General features: G+C 36.4%; 1 protein-coding gene and 1 non-coding gene across 2 annotated transcripts in view; one reads left to right on the forward strand and one right to left on the reverse strand.

Moving 5' to 3' along the window:
* Nucleotides 1-23,030, forward strand: part of LOC127898878 (uncharacterized) — a gene marked incomplete at both ends in the record, with an annotated part of 76,484 nt that overhangs the window by 2,339 nt on the left and 51,115 nt on the right. Inside the window, 3 exons of the mRNA XM_052431376.1 lie at nucleotides 233-596; nucleotides 732-1,481; nucleotides 12,058-12,765. Of these exons, the coding sequence (XP_052287336.1) occupies nucleotides 233-596; nucleotides 732-1,481; nucleotides 12,058-12,765 (1,822 nt within the window). The remainder of the gene's footprint in view (nucleotides 1-232; nucleotides 597-731; nucleotides 1,482-12,057; nucleotides 12,766-23,030) is intronic.
* On the reverse strand, nucleotides 9,498-9,601 carry LOC127899006 (small nucleolar RNA R71). The gene has a single exon (XR_008050774.1). It is a non-coding gene; the product is annotated as a small nucleolar RNA R71 (small nucleolar RNA).

Consider the following 23,030-nt stretch of genomic DNA (forward strand, 5'->3'; position numbering starts at 1 on the left):
TGCATCTGATTATGCAGTAGGAGCAGTATTAGGACAAAGAGTTGATCGAATTCCCCATGTTATTTACTATGCTAGTATGACATTAAATGATGCACAGTTGAACTATTCAACTACTGAAAAAGAAATGCTAGCAGTAGTGTTTGCATTAGAAAAATTTCGATCTTATCTCATTGGTTGTAAAATAATTATATTCACAGATCATGCTGCTCTTAAATATCTTCTCACAAAGAAAGATGCAAAAGCTAGACTAATTCGTTGGGTGTTACTTTTGCAGGAATTTGACTTGGAATTCAAAGATAAAAAAGGGACAGAAAATGTTGTGGCGGACCACCTCTCTCGTCTCCATTTTGACACAATTACAGAATCATTACCATTGAATGAGTCATTTCCAGATGAACAATTAATGAATGTGGAAGTATTACCTTGGTATGCTGATATAGTTAATTATCTTGTTACAGGTAAACTTCCAGAGCATTGGACTAAGCAAGATAAGGCTAAATTCTTTGCAGAAATAAAGAATTTCTTTTGGGATGACCCATATTTGTTCAAGTATTGTGCAGACCAAATTGTTAGACGATGTGTCCCTGAAAATGAAATTCAGAATATTCTTTCATTCTGCCATGAACAAGCGTGTGGAGGCCATTTCAGTGCTAAGAAAACAGCTACAAAAGTTTTACAATGTGGTTTCTATTGGCCAACTATATTTCGAGATGCTTACACTTTCTGTTCTTCATGTGATAGGTGTCAACGAATGGGAAGCATTACACGAAGGAACATGATGCCACTAAATCCAATTTTAGTGGTTGAGATTTTTGACGTATGGGGTATCGACTTCATGGGACCCTTTCCCCCTTCTTTTGGCCATCAATACATATTGGTTGCTGTTGACTACGTATCAAAATGGGTAGAAGCAATTCCATGTAGGACCAATGATCACAAGGTGGTGATAGCATTTTTGAAAAGCAACATTGTTTCACGCTTTGGATTCCCTCGAGCAATAATCAGTGATGGTGGTGCCCACTTTTGTAACAAAGCATTCAAAGCACTTTTGACAAAGTATTCAATCACACACAAAGTGGCGACCCCGTATCATCCGCAAACCAGTGGCCAAGTTGAGATCTCCAATCGAGAAATAAAGCACATATTAGAAAAGACGGTGAGGCCAGACAGGAAAGATTGGTCATTAAGACTTGATGATGCATTATGGGCATATAGAACGGCTTTCAAGACCCCGATTGGGATGTCACCCTACAGGCTAGTGTATGGAAAAGCTTGCCACCTACCTGTGGAACTCGAGCATCGTGCATATTGGGCCATCAAGAAATTCAATTTTGACATGCAGCAAGCCAGCTCAGAAAGAAGATTACAGCTGGCAGAACTTGAAGAAATTCGCAATGACGCGTACGAAAATGCCAAGATTTACAAGCAACGAATGAAAGTCTTCCATGATAAGCAAATTATGAGAAAATCGTTCACTCCAGGTCAGAAAGTGCTTTTATTCAATTCTCGCTTGCACCTATTCCCAGGTAAGTTACGCTCTCGTTGGTCTGGTCCCTTTATTGTTCATACTGTTTTTCCACATGGGGCAATTGAAATTAAAGACCCAAAGAATGGTGTCACGTTTAAAGTTAATGGTCAAAGATTAAAGCCATATCTAGAGTACCAACCACATGAAGAAGACACCGAAATAAATTTGAGTGACCCACCAAATTTGAATTGATTTTTTTCTTTTCGTTGATTTGATTTTTCTTTCTTTCTTTTTATTATTATTCTTTTGCTAATTGAAATTGTTTTTGCATAAGTGTGTTTATTTTACCATTAAGTTTTCTCTTATCATTGTTAATCATGAGTCTCATACTTAGACCGTTCCTCCTGAACATTCTTAAACCACTTCAACGTGTCAAAACTCATCTCAAAAGGCAGATTCAATTTTGTAAAACACAACGCATTTGGGCTCTACAACCACCAGAGTTAGTAGCCTATGTTGAGGGTTTAGAAAGCCAACTCAGAGACATTGAGAGAAGTGTTTACGACATCCAGTTGGAGCTTGAGGTAAATTCAATAAGAGGACGATTTTAATTTTCTTTGTGTGTTTTCATTTGTTTTTCTGTTTGTGTGCTTTAGTTTGTTACCCCGGTGAAGTGGCGGATAACGGTACTCCGTGACAATCAAGTCGGTTACTTCAGTTTCCCATAATAACTGATATTCTGAGGCGAAGGTATGGACAGAAACGAGATTCTAGCGAAGCTTCACAAGCGATTCCCTTCACTCCCTCAGAATGCCCTCCTTACGATCTATAAAGCTCGGTCCGAACGCATGCGATTACTCATGAGGAATAACATACCTGCTGACATCCGTTGGTTAATCGAGGCTAAAGTACGATCGGCAGGTGAGTTACCTCCAAAATTTATTGCATACATGCCTGGTTGTGGTAAAGGAAATTATGCAAGAAAACGACGAGCTCGAAGAATTTCTGTTGCTTGTCATAAGTGTGCCAGAATGAGTTGCAATAAAAACCCATGTTCTTTAGGAATGATGTCTGATAACAGGGAAGATAAGATTCAATTCATTAGGGATGGCTTGAATAAGGAGTCATTGGATGATATCCTTTTGTCTCTTGAAACGCATCCCAGTGGATATGTGCAAGGAGCGATTCTCCAGTTATGGCCATTATTCCAGAAAGAGCATGCACGATATAGTCTCGGGAATCTGACTATAAACGACCCTGTTTGCCTGTTTATAAGAAAACTGGATGGGAAGCCTATCCTCGACCTATAGAGGGCGTTCAAGCCGTTTCTGGACGTAAAACCAGAGGAAGATGTGAGCCACAGTCGCAACTACGTGTAAATATCCTTTTACTTTACTGTTATTTTATTTCATTTCACTGTTGTTTTATTGTTTGCATTATTGTCTTTAATAATTTTATTACTGTTTGCTTTTTCCTTTTTACTGTTTTCTTTTTGACTCGCGAGCCATGTGCTTCATGCGTTATTTGACACTAACATGTTACCTCATTCACAGCTGTGACCCACTATCACCAAGACTCTTAAATGTGATTTCTTTTGTCAAACACTCACAAATTGTTTTTGAGAAATATTCCAATGGCAGCTACTCCCAATAGACAATTCAAGAACATTTGTGTGCTTTCTGGATTTACCTATGGCAAACATAAAGAGTTCGTTGAGGCAGCCATAGATCTTGGTCGAAGCATAGCAGCGAGAAATTTACATTTGGTGTATGGAGGAGGTAACCGAGGGTTATCAAAAATGGTCTCCGAAGCAGCTTTTATCAGAGGAAGTCAAGTGTTAGGCATCATCCCAAGAGTCCTAAAACCATTGGGCAGTTCGTCTGACTCATCAACTGGAGAAGAGTTAGTCGTCTCAGGTATGCAAGAAAGAATAACTGAAATGCTTAATCATGCTGATGCTTTTGTTTTCCTTCCAGGAGATCTTGCAACACTAGAGGCACTTATGACACTAGCATCTTGGGCCCATCTGCACATCCACCAAAAACCCATCGGTTTGTTAAATGTCAATAACTTTTATGATGGCTTTATCGCATTTCTTAACCATGCAATAAAAAACTATTTCATTCCCGCTAATGCGAAAAAACTCTTTATTTGTGCTCACACTGCTAATGAGCTACTTGATATGTTACAAGCTTATCGACCGGAGCCAGACCCCTGGACCTTTGTGTTGGAGCGTCCAAATAATGATGGTAACAGTAGCCGCAGTAAGAAGTACAAATTAGATTTAACTCTCCGCCTGTAAATATTTTCTTCTGTGTTGCACCACCCAGGTGATGTCTTCTAAACTCTACTTCTTTCATTTCAAACATTGAGGACAATGTTTCGTTCTGGTTGGGGGGAGGGAATAGTCGACAATTGTGGAATTTTGGTTAAGTTTTTACTAATTTTTTGTTGTAGAAACTAACTGTTGCTAACTTTTTGTGTTGAAGATGGCTGAATATGGAGTGTAGTTACTCTAGAAACGCATCTTCATTGTTTGAAAAAAAAATTCAAAAAAAAAAAAATTTCAGACATTTTCTTTTTCTTTATTATGTGTTTATGTTTATTTTTCTTCTTTAATTTCTCCTCTATAGATATACATTTTCCAACTTTTGAGTCGAAGATGGCTGAATATGGAGTGTAGTTCCTCTAGAAACGCATCTTCTTTTAAAAAAAAAATATCATTTTCGTTTTCTATCATTTTACGTGTAACTTTTCTAATTAGTTTTTATACATCATTTTCACATTTCTGCATGCATATTTTCCTTTCATGTTTAGAATAGGTTGGGGGGTAGAATGATGTTTAAAAAAAAAAAATGTGTGATTTGTTTTAACATTGGATGACATGATTAATTTCAAATTTTAGTATTTGTATTATCTTTGGTCTTAAGTGATGTTACGCTATGTTTGCTACTTTACATGTTGATGTCGGAGACAAATGTGAGTTGCTTGAAGGAATGAACATGTCATAATAAGTACCAAGTGAGTTTTTGAGCCTATTATTTTTCTTGGAGAATAACCCTTTTGCCCACTCTTTATACAGCTTAGCAGTTTATTATTTTATACACGATCTCTAAATTACTTTTGAGTTAACCCTTAAAAAAAAAATTGTAAAATAAAAAAAAAGAGAAAAAAGAAAAAGAAAAAAAGAGTGTGTTGCTACATTTGGAGGCCCATCTAACTAGTAGATATGGAAGATTATTTAGAGCCCTAAAAGACGATGGAGAGGCCATCTTTGATCCGTTTGAGCCTTTCAAGCCATCCCTTTTATTTAATATCCATAGTTAACCCTTTTGAGCCTTAAAAAAAAAAAAAAAAAAAAAAAAAAAAAAAAAAAAAAAACCTTTTCTTTGTCAACTTATCATCTTGACCCACTCCGATTTGGAGTATTACCCGATATCTTATAAGTTCCATCACCTATTTATGTTTGAGAAAATGTAAATAATTATTTTGTTCAGTGAAGTTATGCCAAATAAAAACAAAAACAAAAACAAAAGTTGTTGTTTCAAAAGAATAAAAATGGGTGAAATCCACCTTGCAACTTCCAAAAAAAAAAAAAAAAAAAAATTCTCTGCATTTTTCTCAAACATATACTTTGTTTTCCTTATTTTCCTTCTTTGTTAGCCATGTCCCTAGCCTACGTTTCGTCCTAATAAAAGTCCTTCTTGATTTTAGGGAACTATAGTTTGAAGTAGAAGCTAGTTATATGGGCTAAAAAGATGTAGTGATGCATAATTAAAAAAAAAAAAGATAAATAAAGTGGGTTGACTAACATTTTATTTGACTTGAGATCGTATTATTTCTAAGCTGAGGGCATATTTATTTCATCTTGGTGAGAGCATGTGATATCACTTCTTTATTATTTTCTCTCTCAATTACCATTCATTGGAGTGACTATTTTTATTGGGATTAATTTATTTGTGAGAGTGTCACTACTTCCAGTGAGATTTTGGGGTTTGACATGTCATTCTTGAGAGTAGCTAAAACAAAGTCTACTGGGCTAATTCATGTGGATGGTTGATGTGGGTGTGATGTTGCTTTAGACTGGAGATAATGCTTATACTTTTATTTGATTGCTATCATTAATCTGATAGAATAAATACGAGTGTTTCTATTAAAACAAAAAAAAAAAAAATTATTTTGAATTTAAATTTTGTTTTCGCTTTATTTGCTAGGGACTAGCAATAAGCTGGTTGGGGGGTGTGTTGAGTGTTAGAAAATGCATATTTATAAAGGAGAAAACCGTCATTTTACATTTTAAATCTTACTAACAACCCTTACTTTTATATATTTAACCTTCTTGTGATTTAATTACATGTGTTTTATTTTAATTAAGTATTTTATGTATTTTAGGGGCATTATAGTCATTTCACAATAAAGGAGAGATCAGACGGCAAAACGGACATCACTTTTGAACTCAGAACGGTCGAAAACCTTAGGAGGAGCATAAAAGGAAAAATGGCACTATTCACATGTACGGTACTATTCACGTGTACGGTACTGTATACGTTACTGTTCACGACACTGTTCACATAAACGAATGATGACGTGGCATTGACCGATGATGTGGCATTGACTGATGAGGTGTCACGATCCTGTTGGACTAAAATTCTTATGTACTGTTGATGGTGACGTGGCAGCATATCAGTGGACGAAAAATCCCGCGTACGGTGCATGCATCACACAGGATTATTTTCAACCAAACCGCGTTACTGTTCATCCGGGTCAAACCGCGTTACTGTTCAAAGTCGGGTCAAACCGTGTTACTGTTCATCCGCGTGGTCAAACCGTGGACTGTTGACTGATGACGTGGCGCAATCCTGAGCGTCCAAACTGTTTTTAATCCGATGGCCATGATTTACTCCATGTATCTATAAAAAGGGGGCCTCCCCCCCTAATTTGATATCTCTGAATCCATTTTTGGGATCCATTTTCTGTAATTCCTTCTCCATCTTGTATTTTCTTCGTATTTTAATAAATTTCCATTTTGCCCCTAGTTCAATTATGAGTGGCTAATTTTCTTTCAAGCTTGGGTTGAAGGTGAAGTCTCAACATGTGTCATGGGCTTAATTTGGTAAATTTATTTTCTCTTCCCCTCTAGTTTTTGTGGATGTTTTGACTTCTCGTCGACAAATAATACTAATCTTGTCTAGTACCGCCTTGGTTACACCGGCCCTCTAGTACAAGGTTGTTATTATTTGGCACGATAAGCCCTTAGCACCATATTGATTAGAGCGTGGTTCATGAGGTGTGGATTCCCCCCTCATGATTTAATTGGCATTAATACGGATTATTTAGCCCATGATGCATGTTGATACGGATCCAGATACGCAAGTACGTCATTTCAATAGAATTATCTTCAATTTATTCTCGCCATTGCAATTCCAATTTTAGAATTTATTCTCGCCATTTTAATTTAAGTTTTAGCATATACCAAATCATTTCCACCATAAATCCAACAACCCATTTACAAAATTAATTCTACACAATTAAAATCCACCTCCTCGTGGGATCGACACTCGTCACCATAGATCTATACTACAATAGATTCGTGCGCTTGCGAGTACATTAAAATTTGCACAACAGCAGGTAGCTCTTGAGTCTATAAGCTAAACGTTAAATAACCGTTTTTTACCTTCTGAAACAGTTGTTGCTTTGTTGCAGAGAATTTCACCATCATCTAAGGAACTTGCTACGCACTCCTGAACACCTGATGCCTTACGATCTTTACCCTCTTTCCTCTTCTGGTTGTTCCAATACTCTTTCTTGACATGCCCTTTGTTGAGTGTTAGAAAATGCATATTTATAAAGGAGAAAACCATCATTTTACATTTCAAGTCTTACTAACAACCCTTACTTTTATGTATTTAACCTTCTTGTGATTTAATTACATGTGTTTTATTTTAATTAAATATTTTATGTATTTTAGGGGCATTATAGTCATTTCGCAATAAAGGAGAGATCAGACGGCAAAACGGACATCACTTTTGAACTCAGGACGGTCGAAAACCTTAGGAGGAGCATAAAAGGAAAAATGGCACTATTCATATGTACGGTACTATTCACGTGTACGGTACTAACTACGTTACTGTTCACAACACTGTTCACATAGACGGATCGATGACGTGGCATTGACCGATGATGTGGCATTGACTGATGAGGTGTCACGATCCTGTTGGACTAAAATTCTTATGTACTGTTGATGGTGACGTGGCAGCATATCAGTGGACGAAAAATCTCGCGTACGGTGCATGCATCACACAGGATTATTTTCAACCAAACCGCGTTACTGTTCATCCGAGTCAAACCGCGTTACTGTTCATCCGAGTCAAACCGTGTTACTGTTGACTGATGACGTGGCGCAATCCTAAGCGTCCAAACTGTTTTTAATCCGATGGCCATGATTTACTCCATGTATCTATAAAAAGGGGGCCTCCCCCCCCTAATTTGATATCTCTGAATCCATTTTTGGACTCTGTTTTCTGTAATTCCCTCTCCATCTTGTATTTTCTTCGTATTTTAATAAATTCCCATTTTGCCCCTAGTTCAATTATGAGTGGCTAATTTTCTTTCAAGCTTGGGTTGAAGGTGAAGTCTCAACATGTGTCATGGGCTTAATTTGGTAAATTTATTTTCTCTTCCCCTCTAGTTTTTGTGGATGTTTTGACTTCTCGTCGACAAATAATAATAATCTTGTCTAGATACCGCCTTGGTTACACCGGCTCTCTAGTATAAGGTTATTATTATTTGGCACGATAAGCCCTTAGCACCATATTGATTAGAGCGTGGTTCATGAGGTGTGGATTCCCCCCTCATGATTTAATTGGCATTAATACAGATTATTTAGCCCATCATGCATGTTGATACGGATCCAGATACCCAAGTACGTCAATTTAATAGATTTTCTCTTCAATTTATTTCACCATTGCAAGTCCAATTTTAGAATTTATTATCGCCATTTTAATTTTAGTTTTAGCATATTCCAAATCATTTCCACCACAGATCCAATCACCAATTCACAAAATTAATTCTACACAATTAAAATCCACCTCCTCGTGGGATCGACACTCGTCATCATTAGTCTATACTACAATAGATTCGTGCGCTTGCGAGTACATTAAAATTTGCACAACAAGTTTTTGGCGCTGTTGCCGGGGAGGTAAGTAATTTTAATTCATAGAATTAATTTTTGTGAATAATTTCTTTTATTTGTTTTCTTGTATTTTTTTTATTATAAAAAAAAAAGAGTGAATCTACATTTAAAGGTTAGTATTTCTTTTATTTTTTCTCTTCTTTAAAATTCTGTAATTTAATTTTCAATTTATTTTTCTTTGTAATTTTTTTTTGTTTATTTTATTAATTTAATTTTTAGTTAATTTATTTCACGTATTTGTTTTTGTGTATTTTTATAGAAAGGTTTTAATAGCGCAATAAGGTTAGTATCGTAATTTCTCCCTCTTCTTTATTTTTATTTGTTTTGTTCTCATCCTTATTTTTATTTTATTTGTTTTGCATGCATGGTCGTAGGTCATTATTACCTAATCTTGAACCTATAGACCTTGAATTAGAAAAAACACTTCGCACACACAAACAAATTAAAAATAAAATGGATTTACAAGCACCACAGGAGAGGCCATTTAAGGACTATTTTAGTCCCTTAACTAATTTGAGCACATCATGCATAAGATACCCAAATGTAGCTGCTAGGAGTTTCGAATTAAAACCTAGTGTGCTAAATTGTCTCCCCACATTTTATGGCCTAGAAAATGAGGATCCATATAATCATCTGAATGATTTTCATGCCATTTGTCAAACTTTTAAATATGAAAATTTTTCAGACGATGATGTTAAACTTAGACTATTCCCATTTTCTTTAAAGGATAGGGCTCGTTCATGGCTTAATACATTGCCTGCTAATAGCATTGCATCATGGGAACAAATGGTTACAAAATTTTTGAATAAATATTTCCCAGTACATAAAACCAATGCTATTCGCAGGGAAATCTCGGAGTTTACCCAGAGAGAGGACGAGCAATTTTTCGAAACATGGGAGCGATTCAATGGGCTACTCTTGAAGTGTCCACATCATGGGTACGAGAAATGGCATCAATGCCAATACTTTTTGAAGGGATTATTACCGAATGTGCAAGAATGGCTAATGGCAACAAGTGGAGGAGAGCTAATGTCAAAAAGTGCATCAGAAATTTGGGAATTCTTCCAGCGATAAGCAGATAATTCCCAACAACGGAGTCGATCACTCAGGACTACTAGAAGAATTAAAGGAGTGAATGAGGTTCAAATTGGCGAATCAACTTCAGGAATCAAAGAAGTCAAGGAGATGGTTGAAGGTCTTGCTCGACAAATAGTATCGTTATCGACTGCTAAATCAACTGAACCACATGACCTTGACTCATACTCAGATCAAGCCAATGCCATAGGTATAATGAGAAAACCATCAAATTACAACCCATACTCCAACACATATAATCCTGGATGGAGAGACCACCCCAATTTTTCATGGTCTCAAGGATTCCAACAGAATGGACCAGCAGCTCCAGCTCCACCAATGCAACAAATTCCTCAAGTTCCTCAAGCCTCTCAGCCACCATTTAGACCATACAATCAGAACCAGAACCACTCTCAACCTAGACCATGGGAGGATGCATTCCAGAATTTCAGGAATGTTACTCACTCCACGATTGAGCAACAGAACCGCACCATTGATGGACTACGAAATGAGTTGAGAGCAGGCTTCAACTCACAAGCTCAATCAGTTTCAAGCCTCGAGAAGATGGTGGGACAACTTGCTTCTTCAGTTCAGACCTTGGCAATGACTGTTGAGAAAGGCAAATTTCCAAGTCAACCAGTGCCTAATCCTAAAGGAGTACATGAAGCAAGTACCAGTTCACCACAGCAGCATGGAGAGGTCAAAGCAGTCATGACCTTGAGAAAAGGAAAAGAAGTCGACAACAAAGTGGAGATGCCGGTGACAAAAGAAAATCAAATTGTACCTGTGAATGTTGAGGAATCATCACCGGAGGAGAAAGAAGAAACCAACCCACGGGAATATGTTCCCAAAGCTCCATTTCCTCAGAGGTTAGCTAAAGGAAAAAAGGGAAAATCCACAGGTGAGATTCTTGAAATCTTCAAACAGGTAAGTGTTAACATCCCTTTACTTGATGCTATTAAGCAAGTTCCATCTTATGCCAAGTTTCTTAAAGACCTTTGTACTAAAAAGAGAAACATGCATGTTCAAAAGAAGGCATTTTTAACAGAAAACGTTAGTTCTATCCTCCAACATAAAATTTCTCTAAAATGCAAAGACCCGGGCTCCCCCACTATCTCATGTAGTATAGGGAACCACACAATTGAGAATGCTTTGTTGGATTTAGGAGCTAGTGTAAATCTGTTACCTTATTCAATGTTTGTGAAACTTGGACTTGGAGAATTACACCCAACTCCAGTGGTGTTACAGCTTGCAGATCGGTCTACGAAAATACCTCGTGGTATTGTGGAGGACGTGCTTATCCAGGTAGACAAGTTTTATTTTCCTGTTGATTTCATTGTAATTGACACTCAACCAATACAGGATTCGAGGAAGCACATCCCCATTATCCTAGGCCGACCTTTCTTGGCAACTGCGGATGCTCACATTCAATGCAGGACTGGAAATATGCAGTTGTCTTTCGGCAACATGACTATGGAGCTGAACATCTTCAACATTGCCAAACAACCTCACAGTGCAGATGATGGAATTGTTGATGTGGATTTAATTGAAACAATAGTTGATAACACTTTTCTTTCAAACCTTAGTGATGATCCTTTACAAACATGTTTAACTCACTTTGGTTTGGATTTTGATATTGACAGATCAGTCGATGAGGTCAACGCCCTACTTGACTCAGAACCATCTATGGACACTAATAAATGGAAGTCAAGAGTTGAACAACTAGCACCATCAGAGAAGAAACTCATTCCATCATCAGAATCACCACCGAAACTCGAGCTCAAACCATTGCCCAACACTTTGGAATATGCATTTTTGGGAGAAGAAAGTACTCTGCCGGTAATCATCTCATCATCCCTCAATGACAAACAAAAAGGTAAGTTGTTGGATGTTTTAAAAGAGCACAAAGGGGCATTAGGATGGACCATAGCAGACATAAAAGGTATAAACCCAGTAGACTACATGCATTACATTCACCTTGATGAAAATGCTAAAACTACTAGGGAGATGCAACGTCGGTTAAATCCTAACATGACAGAAGTTGTTAGAACAGAAGTCCTTAAGCTATTAGACGCAGGTATCATTTACCCCATTTCTGATAGTTCATGGGTCAGTCCTGTACAAGTTGTCCCCAAAAAGTCAGGAGTCACAGTAGTTACCAATGCTGATAATGAATTGATACCCACTAGAGTAACTACAGGATGGCGTGTATGCATTGATTATAGAAAGTTGAATTCTGTCACACGTAAAGACCATTTTCCTTTACCATTTATTGATCAAATGCTTAATAGATTAGCAGGCCATGAATTTTATTGCTTTCTAGATGGCTACTCAGGATATAATCAGATTCCCATAGCACCAAAAGATCAAGAGAAAACTACTTTCACTTGCCCTTTTGGCACATTTGCATATAGGAGAATGCCATTTGGATTATGTAATGCACCTGCTACATTTCAACGATGCATGTTGAGCATTTTTTCTGATATGGTTGAACGATTCCTTGAAGTCTTTATGGATGACTTTTCTGTCTTTGGTGACTCGTTTGATCAATGTTTACATCATCTAACACTAGTTCTGCAGAGATGTATCGAGAAGAACTTGATCTTAAATTGGGAGAAATGCCATTTTATGGTAAAACAAGGTATTGTTCTCGGTCACATCATTTCGAGCAAAGGTATTGAGGTTGACAAAGCCAAGGTGGATCTCATTTCTAATCTTCCTCCACCTAAAACAATAAGAGAAGTAAGATCTTTCCTTGGGCATGCTGGGTTCTATAGACGTTTCATTAAAGATTTTAGCAAAGTTTCTAGACCCTTATGCAATTTACTTGCTAAGGATGTACCTTTTATCTTTAATGATTCATGTCTTATGGCGTTTGAAAAATTAAAACAGTTGTTGATATCATCACCCATCATTCAGGCCCCAAACTGGAGCTTACCATTTGAGCTAATGTGTGATGCATCTGATTATGCAGTAGGAGCAGTATTAGGACAAAGAGTTGATCGAATTCCCCATGTTATTTATTATGCTAGTATGACATTGAATGATGCACAGTTGAACTATTCAACTACTGAAAAAGAAATGCTAGCAGTAGTGTTTGCATTGGAAAAATTTCGATCATATCTCATTGGTTGTAAAATAATTATATTCACGGATCATGCTGCTCTTAAATATCTTCTCACAAAGAAAGATGCAAAAGCCAGACTAATTCGTTGGGTGTTACTTTTGTAGGAATTTGACTTGGAGTTCAAAGATAAGAAAGGGACAGAAAATGTTGTGGCGGACCACCTCTCTCGTCTCCATTTTGACACAATTACAGAATCATTACCATTGAATGAGTCATTTCCAGATGAACAATTAATGAATGTGGAAGTATTACCTTGGTATGCTGATATAGTTAATTATCTTGTTACAGGTAAACTTCCAGAGCATTGGACCAAGCAAGACAAGGCTAAATTCTTTGCAGAAATAAAAAATTTCTTTTGGGATGACCCGTATTTGTTCAAGTATTGTGCAGATCAAATTGTTAGACGATGTGTCCCAGAAAGTGAAATTCAGAATATTCTTTCATTCTGCCATGAACAAGCTTGTGGAGGCCATTTTAGTGCTAAGAAAACAGCGACTAAAGTTTTACAATGTGGTTTCTATTGGCCAACTATATTTCGAGATGCTTACACTTTCTGTTCTTCATGTGATAGGTGTCAACGAATGGGAAGCATTACACGAAGGAACATGATGCCACTAAATCCAATTTTAGTGGTTGAGATTTTTGACGTATGGGGTATCGACTTCATGGGACCCTTTCCCCCGTCTTTTGGCCATCAATACATATTGGTTGCTGTTGACTACGTATCAAAATGGGTAGAAGCAATTCCATGTAGGACCAATGATCACAAGGTGGTGATAGTATTTTTGAAAAGCAACATTGTCTCGCGCTTTGGATTCCCTCGAGCAATAATCAGTGATGGTGGTGCCCACTTTTGTAACAAAGCATTCAAAGCTCTTTTGACAAAGTATTCAATCACACACAAAGTGGCGACTCCGTATCATCTGCCAACCAGTGGCCAAGTTGAGATCTCCAATCGAGAAATAAAGCACATATTAGAAAAGACGGTGAGGCCAGACAGGAAAGATTGGTCATTAAGACTTGATGATGCATTATGGGCATATAGAACGGCTTTCAAGACCCCGATTGGGATGTCACCCTACAGGATAGTGTATGGAAAAGCTTGCCACCTACCTGTGGAACTCGAGCATCGTGCGTATTGGGCCATCAAGAAATTCAATTTTGACATGCAGCAAGCCAACTTAGAAAGAAGATTACAGCTGGCAGAACTTGAAGAAATTCGCAATGATGCATACGAAAATGCCAAGATTTACAAGCAACGAATGAAAGTCTTCCATGATAAGCAAATTATGAGAAAATCGTTCACTCCAGGTCAGAAAGTGCTTTTATTCAATTCTCGCTTGCACCTATTCCCAGGTAAGTTACGCTCTCGTTGGTCTGGTCCATTTATTGTTCATACTGTTTTTCCACATGGGGCAATTGAAATTAAAGACCCAAAGAACGGTGTCACGTTTAAAGTTAATGGTCAAAGATTAAAACCATATCTAGAGTACCAACCACATGACGAAGACACCGAAATAAATTTGAGTGACCCACCAAATTTGAATTGATTTTTTTTTCTTTTCGTTGATTTGATTTTTCTTTCTTTCTTTTTATTATTATTCTTTTGCTAATTGAAATTGTTTTTGCATAAGTGTGTTTATTTTACCATTAAGTTTTCTCTTATCATTTTTAATCATGAGTCTCATACTTAGACCGTTCCTCCTGAACATTCTTAAACCACTTCAACGTGTCAAAACTCATCTCAAAAGGCAGATTCAATTTTGTAAAACACAACGCATTTGGGCTCTACAACCACCAGAGTTAGTAGCCTATGTTGAGGGTTTAGAACGCCAACTCAGAGACATTGAGAGAAGTGTTTACGACATCCAGTTGGAGCTTGAGGTAAATTCAATAAGAGGACGATTTTAATTTTCTTTGTGTGTTTTAATTTGTTTTTCTGTTTGAGTGCTTTAGTTTGTTACCCCGGTGAAGTGGCGGATAACGGTACTCCGTGACAATCAAGTCGGTTACTTCAGTTTCCCATAATAACTGATATTCTGAGGCGAAAGTATGGACAGAAACGAGACTCTAGCAAAGCTTCACAAGCGATTCCCTTCACTTCCTCAGAATGCCCTCCTTACGATCTATAAAGCTCGGTCCGAACGCATGCGATTACTCATGAGGAATAACATACCTGCTGACATCCGTTGGTTAATCGAGGCTAAAGTACGATCGACAGGTGAGTTACCTCCAAAATTTATTGCATACATGCCTGGTTGTGGTAAAGGAAATTATGCAAGAAAACGACGAGCTCGAAGAATTTCTGTTGCTTGTCATAAGTGTGCCAGAATGAGTTGCAATAAAAACCCATGTTCTTTAGGAATGATGTCTGATAACAGGGAAGATAAGATTCAATTCATTAGGGATGGCTTGAATAAGGAGTCATTGGATGATATCCTTTTGTCTCTTGAAACGCATCCCAGTGGATATGTGCAAAGAGCGATTCTCCAGTTATGGCCATTATTCCAGAAAGAGCATGCACGATATAGTCTCGGGAATCTGACTATAAACGACCCTGTTTGCCAGTTTATAAGAAAGCTGGATAGGAAGCCTATCCTCGACCCATAGAGGGCGTTCAAGCCGTTTCTGGACGTAAAACCAGAGGAAGATGTGAGCCACAGTCGCAACTACCTGTAAATATCCTTTTACTTTATTGTTATTTTATTTCACTATTGTCTTATTGTTTGCATTATTGTCTTTAATAATTTTATTACTGTTTGCTTTTTCCTTTTTACTGTTTTCTTTTTGACTTGCGAGCCACGTGCTTTATGCGTTATTTGACACTGACATATTACCTCATACACAACTGTGATCCACTGTCACCAAGACTCTTAAATGTGATTTTCTTTGTCAAGCACTCACAAATTGTTTTTGAGAAATATTCCAATGGCAGCTACTCCAAATAGACAATTCAAGAACATTTGTGTGCTTTCTGAATTTACCTATGGCAAACATAAAGAGTTCGTTGAGGCAGCCATCGATCTTGGTCGAAGCATAGCAGTGAGAAAATTACACTTGGTGTATGGAGGAGGTAACCGAGGGTTATCAAAAATGGTCTCAGAAGCAGCTTTTATCAGAGGAAGTCAAGTGTTAGGCATCATCCCAAGAGTCCTAAAACCATTGGGCAGTTCGTCTGACTCATCAACTGGAGAAGAGTTAGTCGTCTCAGGTATGCAAAAAAGAATAACTGAAATGCTTAATCATGCTGATGCTTTTATTTTCCTTCCAGGAGATCTTGCAACACTAGAGGCACTTATCACACTAGCATCTTAGGCCCATCTGCACATCCACCAGAAACCCATCGGTTTGTTAAATGTCAATAACTTTTATGATGGCTTCATCGCATTTCTTAACCATGCAATAAAAAACTATTTCATTCCTTCTAATGTGAAAAAACTTTTTATTTGTGCTCACACTGCTAATGAGCTACTTTATCTGTTACAAGCTTATAAACCGGAGCCAGACCCCTGGACCTTTGTGTTGGAGCATCCACATAATGATGGTAACAGTAGCCGCAGTAAGAAGTACAAATTAGATTTAACTCTCCGCCTGTAAATATTTTCTTCTGTGTTGCACCACCCAGGTGATGTCTTCTAAACTCTACTTCTTTCATTTCAAACATTGAGGACAATGTTTCATTCTGGTTGGGGGGGAGGGAATAGTCGACAATTGTGGAATTTTGGTTAAGTTTTTTTTGTTGTAGAAACTAACTGTTGCTAACTTTTTGTGTTGAAGATGGCTGAATATGGAGTGTAGTTACTCTAGAAACGCATCTTCATTGTTTGAAAAAAAAAATTCAAAAAAAAAAATCAAAAAAAATAAAAATTAGACATTTTCTTTTTCTTTATTATGTGTTTATGTTTATTTTTCTTCTTTTTAATTTCTCCTCTATAAATATACATTTCCCAACTTTTGAGTCGAAGATGGCTGAATATGGAGTGTAGTTCCTCTAGAAACGCATCTTCTTTATAAAAAAAAATAATAAAAAATTATTTTCGTTTTCTATCATTTTATGTGTAACTTTTCTAATTAGTTTTTATGCATCATTTTCACATTTCTGCATGCATATTTTCCTTTCATGTTTAGAATAGGTTGGGGGGTAGAATGTTGTTTAAAAAAAAAAAAAATTTGTGTGATTTGTTTTAACATTGGGTGACATGATTAATTTTAAATTTTAGTATTTGTATTATCTTTGGTCTTAAGTGATGTTACATTATGTTTGCTACTCTACATGTTGATGTCGGAGACATATATGAGTTGCTTGAAGGAATGAACATGTCATAATAAGTACCAAGTGAGTTTTTGAGCCTATCATTTTTCTTGGAGAGTAACCCTTTTGCCCATTCTTTATACAGCTTAACAGTTTATTATTGTATACACGATCTCTAGATTTCTTTTGAGTTAACCCTTAATAAAAAAAAATAAAAAAAAAAGTGTGTTGCTACATTTGGAGGCCCATCTAACTAGTAGATATGGAAGGTTATTTAGAGCCCTAAAAGACGATGGAAAGGCCATCTTTGATCCGTTTGAGCCTTTCTAGCCATCCCTTTTATTAAATATCCATAGTTAACCCTTTTGAGCCTTTAAAAAAAAAAAAAACATTTTCTTTGTCAAACTTATCATCTTGACTCACTCCGATTTGGAGTATTACCCGATATCTTATAAGTTCCATCACCTATTTATGTTTGAGAAAATATAAATAATTATGTTGTTCAGTGAAGTTATAACAAAAAAGCAAAAAAAAAAAAAAAACAACAACAACAAAACAAAAGTTGTTGTTTCAAAAGAATAAAAATAACAATAATAGGTGAAATCCACCTTGCAACTTTCAAAAAAAAAAAAAAATTCTCTGCATTTTTCTCAAACATACACTTTGTTTTCCTTATTTCCTTTCTTTGTTAACCATGTCCCTAGCCTACGTTACATCCTAATAAAAGTCCTTCCTGATTTTAGGAAACTATAATCTGAAGTAGAAGCTAGTTATATGGGCTAAAAAGATGTAGTGGTGCATATAAAAAAAATAAATAAATAAATTGGGTTGACTAATAGTTTTTATTTGACTTGAGATCTTATTATTTTTAAGCTGAGGGCATATTTATTTCATCTTGGTGAGAGCATGTGATATCACTTCTTCATTATTTTCTCTCAATTACCATTCATTGGAGTGACTATTTTTATTGGGTTTAATTTCTTTGTGAGAGTGTCACTACTTCCAGTGAGATTTTGGGGTTTGACATGTCATTCTTGAAAATAGCTATAACAAAGTCTACTGGGCTGATTCATGTGGATGGTTGATGTGGGTGTGATGTTACTTTAGACTAGAGATAATGCTTATACTTTTATTTGATTGCTATCATTAATCTCATTGAATAAACACGAGTGTTTCTAAAAAAAAAAAAAAAATCATTTTGAATTTGAATTTTATTTTCGCTTCATTTGCTAGGGACTAGCAATAAGCTGGTTGGGGGGTGTGTTGAGTGTTAGAAAATGCATATTTATAAAGGAGAAAACCGTCATTTTACATTTCAAGTCTTACTAACAACCCTTACTTTTATGTATTTAACCTTCTTGTGATTTAATTACATGTGTTTTATTTTAATTAAATATTTTATGTATTTTAGGGGCATTATAGTCATTTCGCAATAAAGGAGAGATCAGACGGCAAAACGAACATCACTTTTGAACTCAGGACGGTCGAAAACCTTAGGAGGAGCATAAAAGGAAAAATGGCACTATTCATATGTACGGTACTATTCACGTGTACGGTACTAACTACATTACTGTTCACAACACTGTTCACATAGACGGATCGATGACGTGGCATTAACCGATGATGTGGCATTGACTGATGAGGTGTCACGATCCTGTTGGACTAAAATTCTTATGTACTGTTGATGGTGACGTGGCAGCATATCAGTGGACGAAAAATCTCACGTACGGTGCATGCATCACACAGGATTATTTTCAACCAAACCGCGTTACTGTTCATCCGAGTCAAACCGTGTTACTGTTCATCCGCGTGGTCAAACCGTGGACTGTTGACTGATGACGTGGCGCAATCCTGAGCGTCCAAACTGTTTTTAATCCGATGGCCATGATTTACTCCATGTATCTATAAAAAGGGGGCCTCCCCCCCCTAATTTGATATCTCTGAATCCATTTTTGGACTCTGTTTTCTGTAATTCCCTCTCCATCTTATATTTTCTTCGTATTTTAATAAATTCTCATTTTGCCCCTAGTTCAATTATGAGTGGCTAATTTTCTTTCAAGCTTGGGTTGAAGGTGAAGTCTCAACATGTGTCATAGGCTTAATTTGGTAAATTTATTTTCTCTTCCCCTCTAGTTTTTGTGGATGTTTTGACTTCTCGTCGACAAATAATAATAATCTTGTCTAGATACCGCCTTGATTACGCCGGCTCTCTAGTATAAGGGTATTATTATTTGGCACGATAAGCCCTTAGCACCATATTGATTAGAGCGTGGTTCATGAGGTGTGGATTCCCCCCTCATGATTTAATTGGCATTAATACGGATTATTTAGCCCATCATGCATGTTGATACGGATCCAGATACCCAAGTACGTCAATTTAATAGATTTTCTCTTCAATTTATTTCACCATTGCAAGTCCAATTTTAGAATTTATTATCGCCATTTTAATTTTAGTTTTAGCATATTCCAAATCATTTCCACCACAGATCCAATCACCAATTCACAAAATTAATTCTACACAATTAAAATCCACCTCCTCGTGGGATCGACACTCGTCATCATTAGTCTATACTACAATAGATTCGTGCGCTTGCGAGTACATTAAAATTTGCACAACACCCTTTCTTGCAATAATTATAGTATTTGACATTTTTTTTACTTCTTGATTTTGATCTACCATGATTATGACTCTGACTGGGTCCATATTCTATTGATCTCGCTCCGTCATCGATAATGTTTACACTTGCTTGTCTGTCTTCTTTATTTTTTTGTCTGCCCACATCATTTAATACGAAGACTGCAACATCATCGAAGACTAGACTATCTACTGGGTTGTTGTTCGTTAGATTGATGATGAGTTGATCATACGAATCTAGTAAACGTTGAAGTAAAAGTTTCGTACATTCATTTTCTTCTATATTATGACCCAACGTTGTGAGTTGTGAAAATAGAGTCTTCAAGGTGTTGATATGGTCGGTCATGAATGTAGATTCCGCCATTAGAAGAGTATAAAGTCTCCTCTTTAAGAAGATCTTATTGTGCAGCGACTTGACCTCGTCCAATATTTCCTTCGCTGTCTTTTTCTCTGCCACAATGGATAATACTTCATCCACAAGTGCCAAGTGTAAATAGCAATGGCATTGCTGTTTATCTCATTCCACTTGTCATCAGTTATCTCCATGGGCATTTCTCTAATTACTGCTAAGCAATTATTTTTCCTCAATACAGCTATCATCTTCATTTTCCATAACGAGAAATTATTTTCATTAAACTTCTCAATTTCGTATTTTGCCGTCATTGCTTTTCACTACTAACTAACTTTGCTAGGATTGGCTCCCATTATTTCATGTGAACAGTAATCGTATATGTGAACTGTATTGTATATGCGAATAGGATTGTATACGTGAACAATACCATATAGTAACAGTAACGCAAACGTGAATAGTACTTTTACGTGAATGGTACCTCGACTCCAAAAAACACAACCAGTAGCTTTGATACCACTGTTAGGAATTTGATGGGTGAGCAGGGCCACAGCCAAAATGAAATTGGAAGAAAATAAAGAAGAGGCACAGAAGAGGACACCAAAAATTACCTGGTTTGGCTTTTAGCCTATGTCCATAGGCGAAGACAGAAAAAAATATTTTACTAGTAAAATAATAATTACAAGTATTGTAATATTTTGACTCACTACCCAGAATCCCAATACATCTAATCTCTCAAATTACTAGACAAGAGTTTAAAACTCTGACACTCTCAAATCTTTGCTCCTTACTCTTAAGAGAAAAAATAAGTTGAAGAAAAATGGATTCAGGGAGGGGAAATGAAGCCTTCTATTTATACGCTTCATTTCCTCTCCTTTTTCAAATTAAAATAACATTATTATTATTATTTTCTTTCAAATCTTTCTGCTTCTTCTTTCTTCTTACTATTCTTCAAGTATTGCGGCACCACAAAAAATGATAGGCTGCGTGAGACTTTGGGTGCGCCCTCTTCTAGAAGAGCGGTGCCCCATTTTTCAAAAGAAACAAACAGCAGGTCAATTAAGTATAGATTTTAGTGGAATAAGATTATTTTCTTTTCTAGATCCATTAGCTGAGTTGTAGTGACGCAGAGTATAACATGAATCCAAGCATATCGAATAAGAGTCGTCGTCGTCATTATCATCATCATCATCATCATTATTAGTATTAGTATTATTACGTTTTTTTAAAGGGATAGAATTCAATTAGAAAACACACAACAATATATCCAAAATAGACTGAAAGGAAAATCCTCCAACCAAATAATGAATTCCTAGTTGTACAAAGTAAATTTAATTAATCCATGTGTCAAACCATTTACTGCGCATAGGACAATGGCAATGGCAAACATGGAAGTCATTATCAGCCTCTAGTAAATTATGGATATCCTGAATCACCCAATAAATTTCTTTATGGTTTCCCAAAGGATTACTTTACATTTAGTTTTATTGTTCTCATTTTTTTTAATCTTTTTCTATGAAATTGATGTGTCAAAAATTTTCCATTATGAAATCCTAATAATAATAATAATAATAATCAAAATGTACATGAATTATGCAATCATATGATACATATCATCTTACCAAAATACCGTCAACCCATTTCTACGTATATTCTCAATATCCTATGGAATTTTCCATGTCCACACTCTTTTGTAATCCGAAACTCAACTCTAGTTAAATCATTTTTCTAATAAATTATGCAATTTAGCCTGTTAAATCATTTTCCTAGATCTGCCATGAGAAATAGAGAATGAAACTAGTTGCACTCCCATGTATACCATAACAATAACAGCAAAAGATCATCAGGTTACAATAGCATTTATTATACATAAGCTCATGAAAACATTCAAGTACTAAATTTTATTAAAACGATTTAGATATAATTATGAAGAAAAAATTCGTAGCTTATAAATACAAATGTCTAGATCAACAAATTCACAGTTTATAAAATACAGACATTTAGATTTATTATAAAGAGCTTAGTTTAAAGTAAAATCTAAAATTTTTATGGGTTTATAGATTTATGGAGGTTATATTAATAGATTTAATATGGACTAAATTAAATAATAGTAAAACTACTCATATCAGTTGCTATGAGCTTTTATTTTTTAATTAAAACATGGATTTTGATCACTCTTAAAGGTTTCTAAAATCTATGGAGACTAGCTTTTATAGATATAATGGTGACTGTTTGGGAAGGAAATATGAGGCCAATGATGAAGCGCCACATGTCGATATTTAAGAAATTAATTTATCTTGGGTACCCTAAGCACTCCGGGGGTACCTCGGGTACACCATGAAATGATACAAAAGTCTTCGTAAATATGTGAAGGGATATGTGAGCCCCGAATCTCAAAAAGATCAGTTTAATACGTGTCAAAACATAAGAAAATATCATGCCGCAAAAGAGGAGATAGCCACCTTCATGCCAGCGAATCCGCCAAAAGTGTGATATTGTGACAGTTGGGACCACCAGCTTTTCCTGCCACGCCTGCAAAATTACAACGGAATTGCAGAGGTACGCAGGACCACTCCAGTACTCCCAGCACGTGAATACGCCACAAACTTGCTCTCCACTCATATTTTTGAAACGTCTAAGCCGCCATACGCATGAAAATAAGAATATTCCTGACATGACAGCAGGGAACGCCACTAAAATAGCGCCAGGTGGCACGATGACCGGGGTACACCATATAATATACTTAGGTTTGATTTTTATCAAGTAAGTGAACACACTCACAACAAAAAAACTAGGGTTTTTTCAACCTCAAAATCTTCATTACCGAAAGCTTGCAAGCTCTCTAACCTGAGATAACCCAACTCTCACTTGAGCGTCGAAGTGTGGTCGCTGGCCACCCCCGGCTCCACCTCTGACCTCTTTTTTAGTTGTTT

The sequence above is a fragment of the Citrus sinensis genome, chromosome 7 (assembly GCF_022201045.2).
Source record: "Citrus sinensis cultivar Valencia sweet orange chromosome 7, DVS_A1.0, whole genome shotgun sequence".
Classification (NCBI taxonomy): Eukaryota; Viridiplantae; Streptophyta; class Magnoliopsida; order Sapindales; family Rutaceae; genus Citrus; species Citrus sinensis.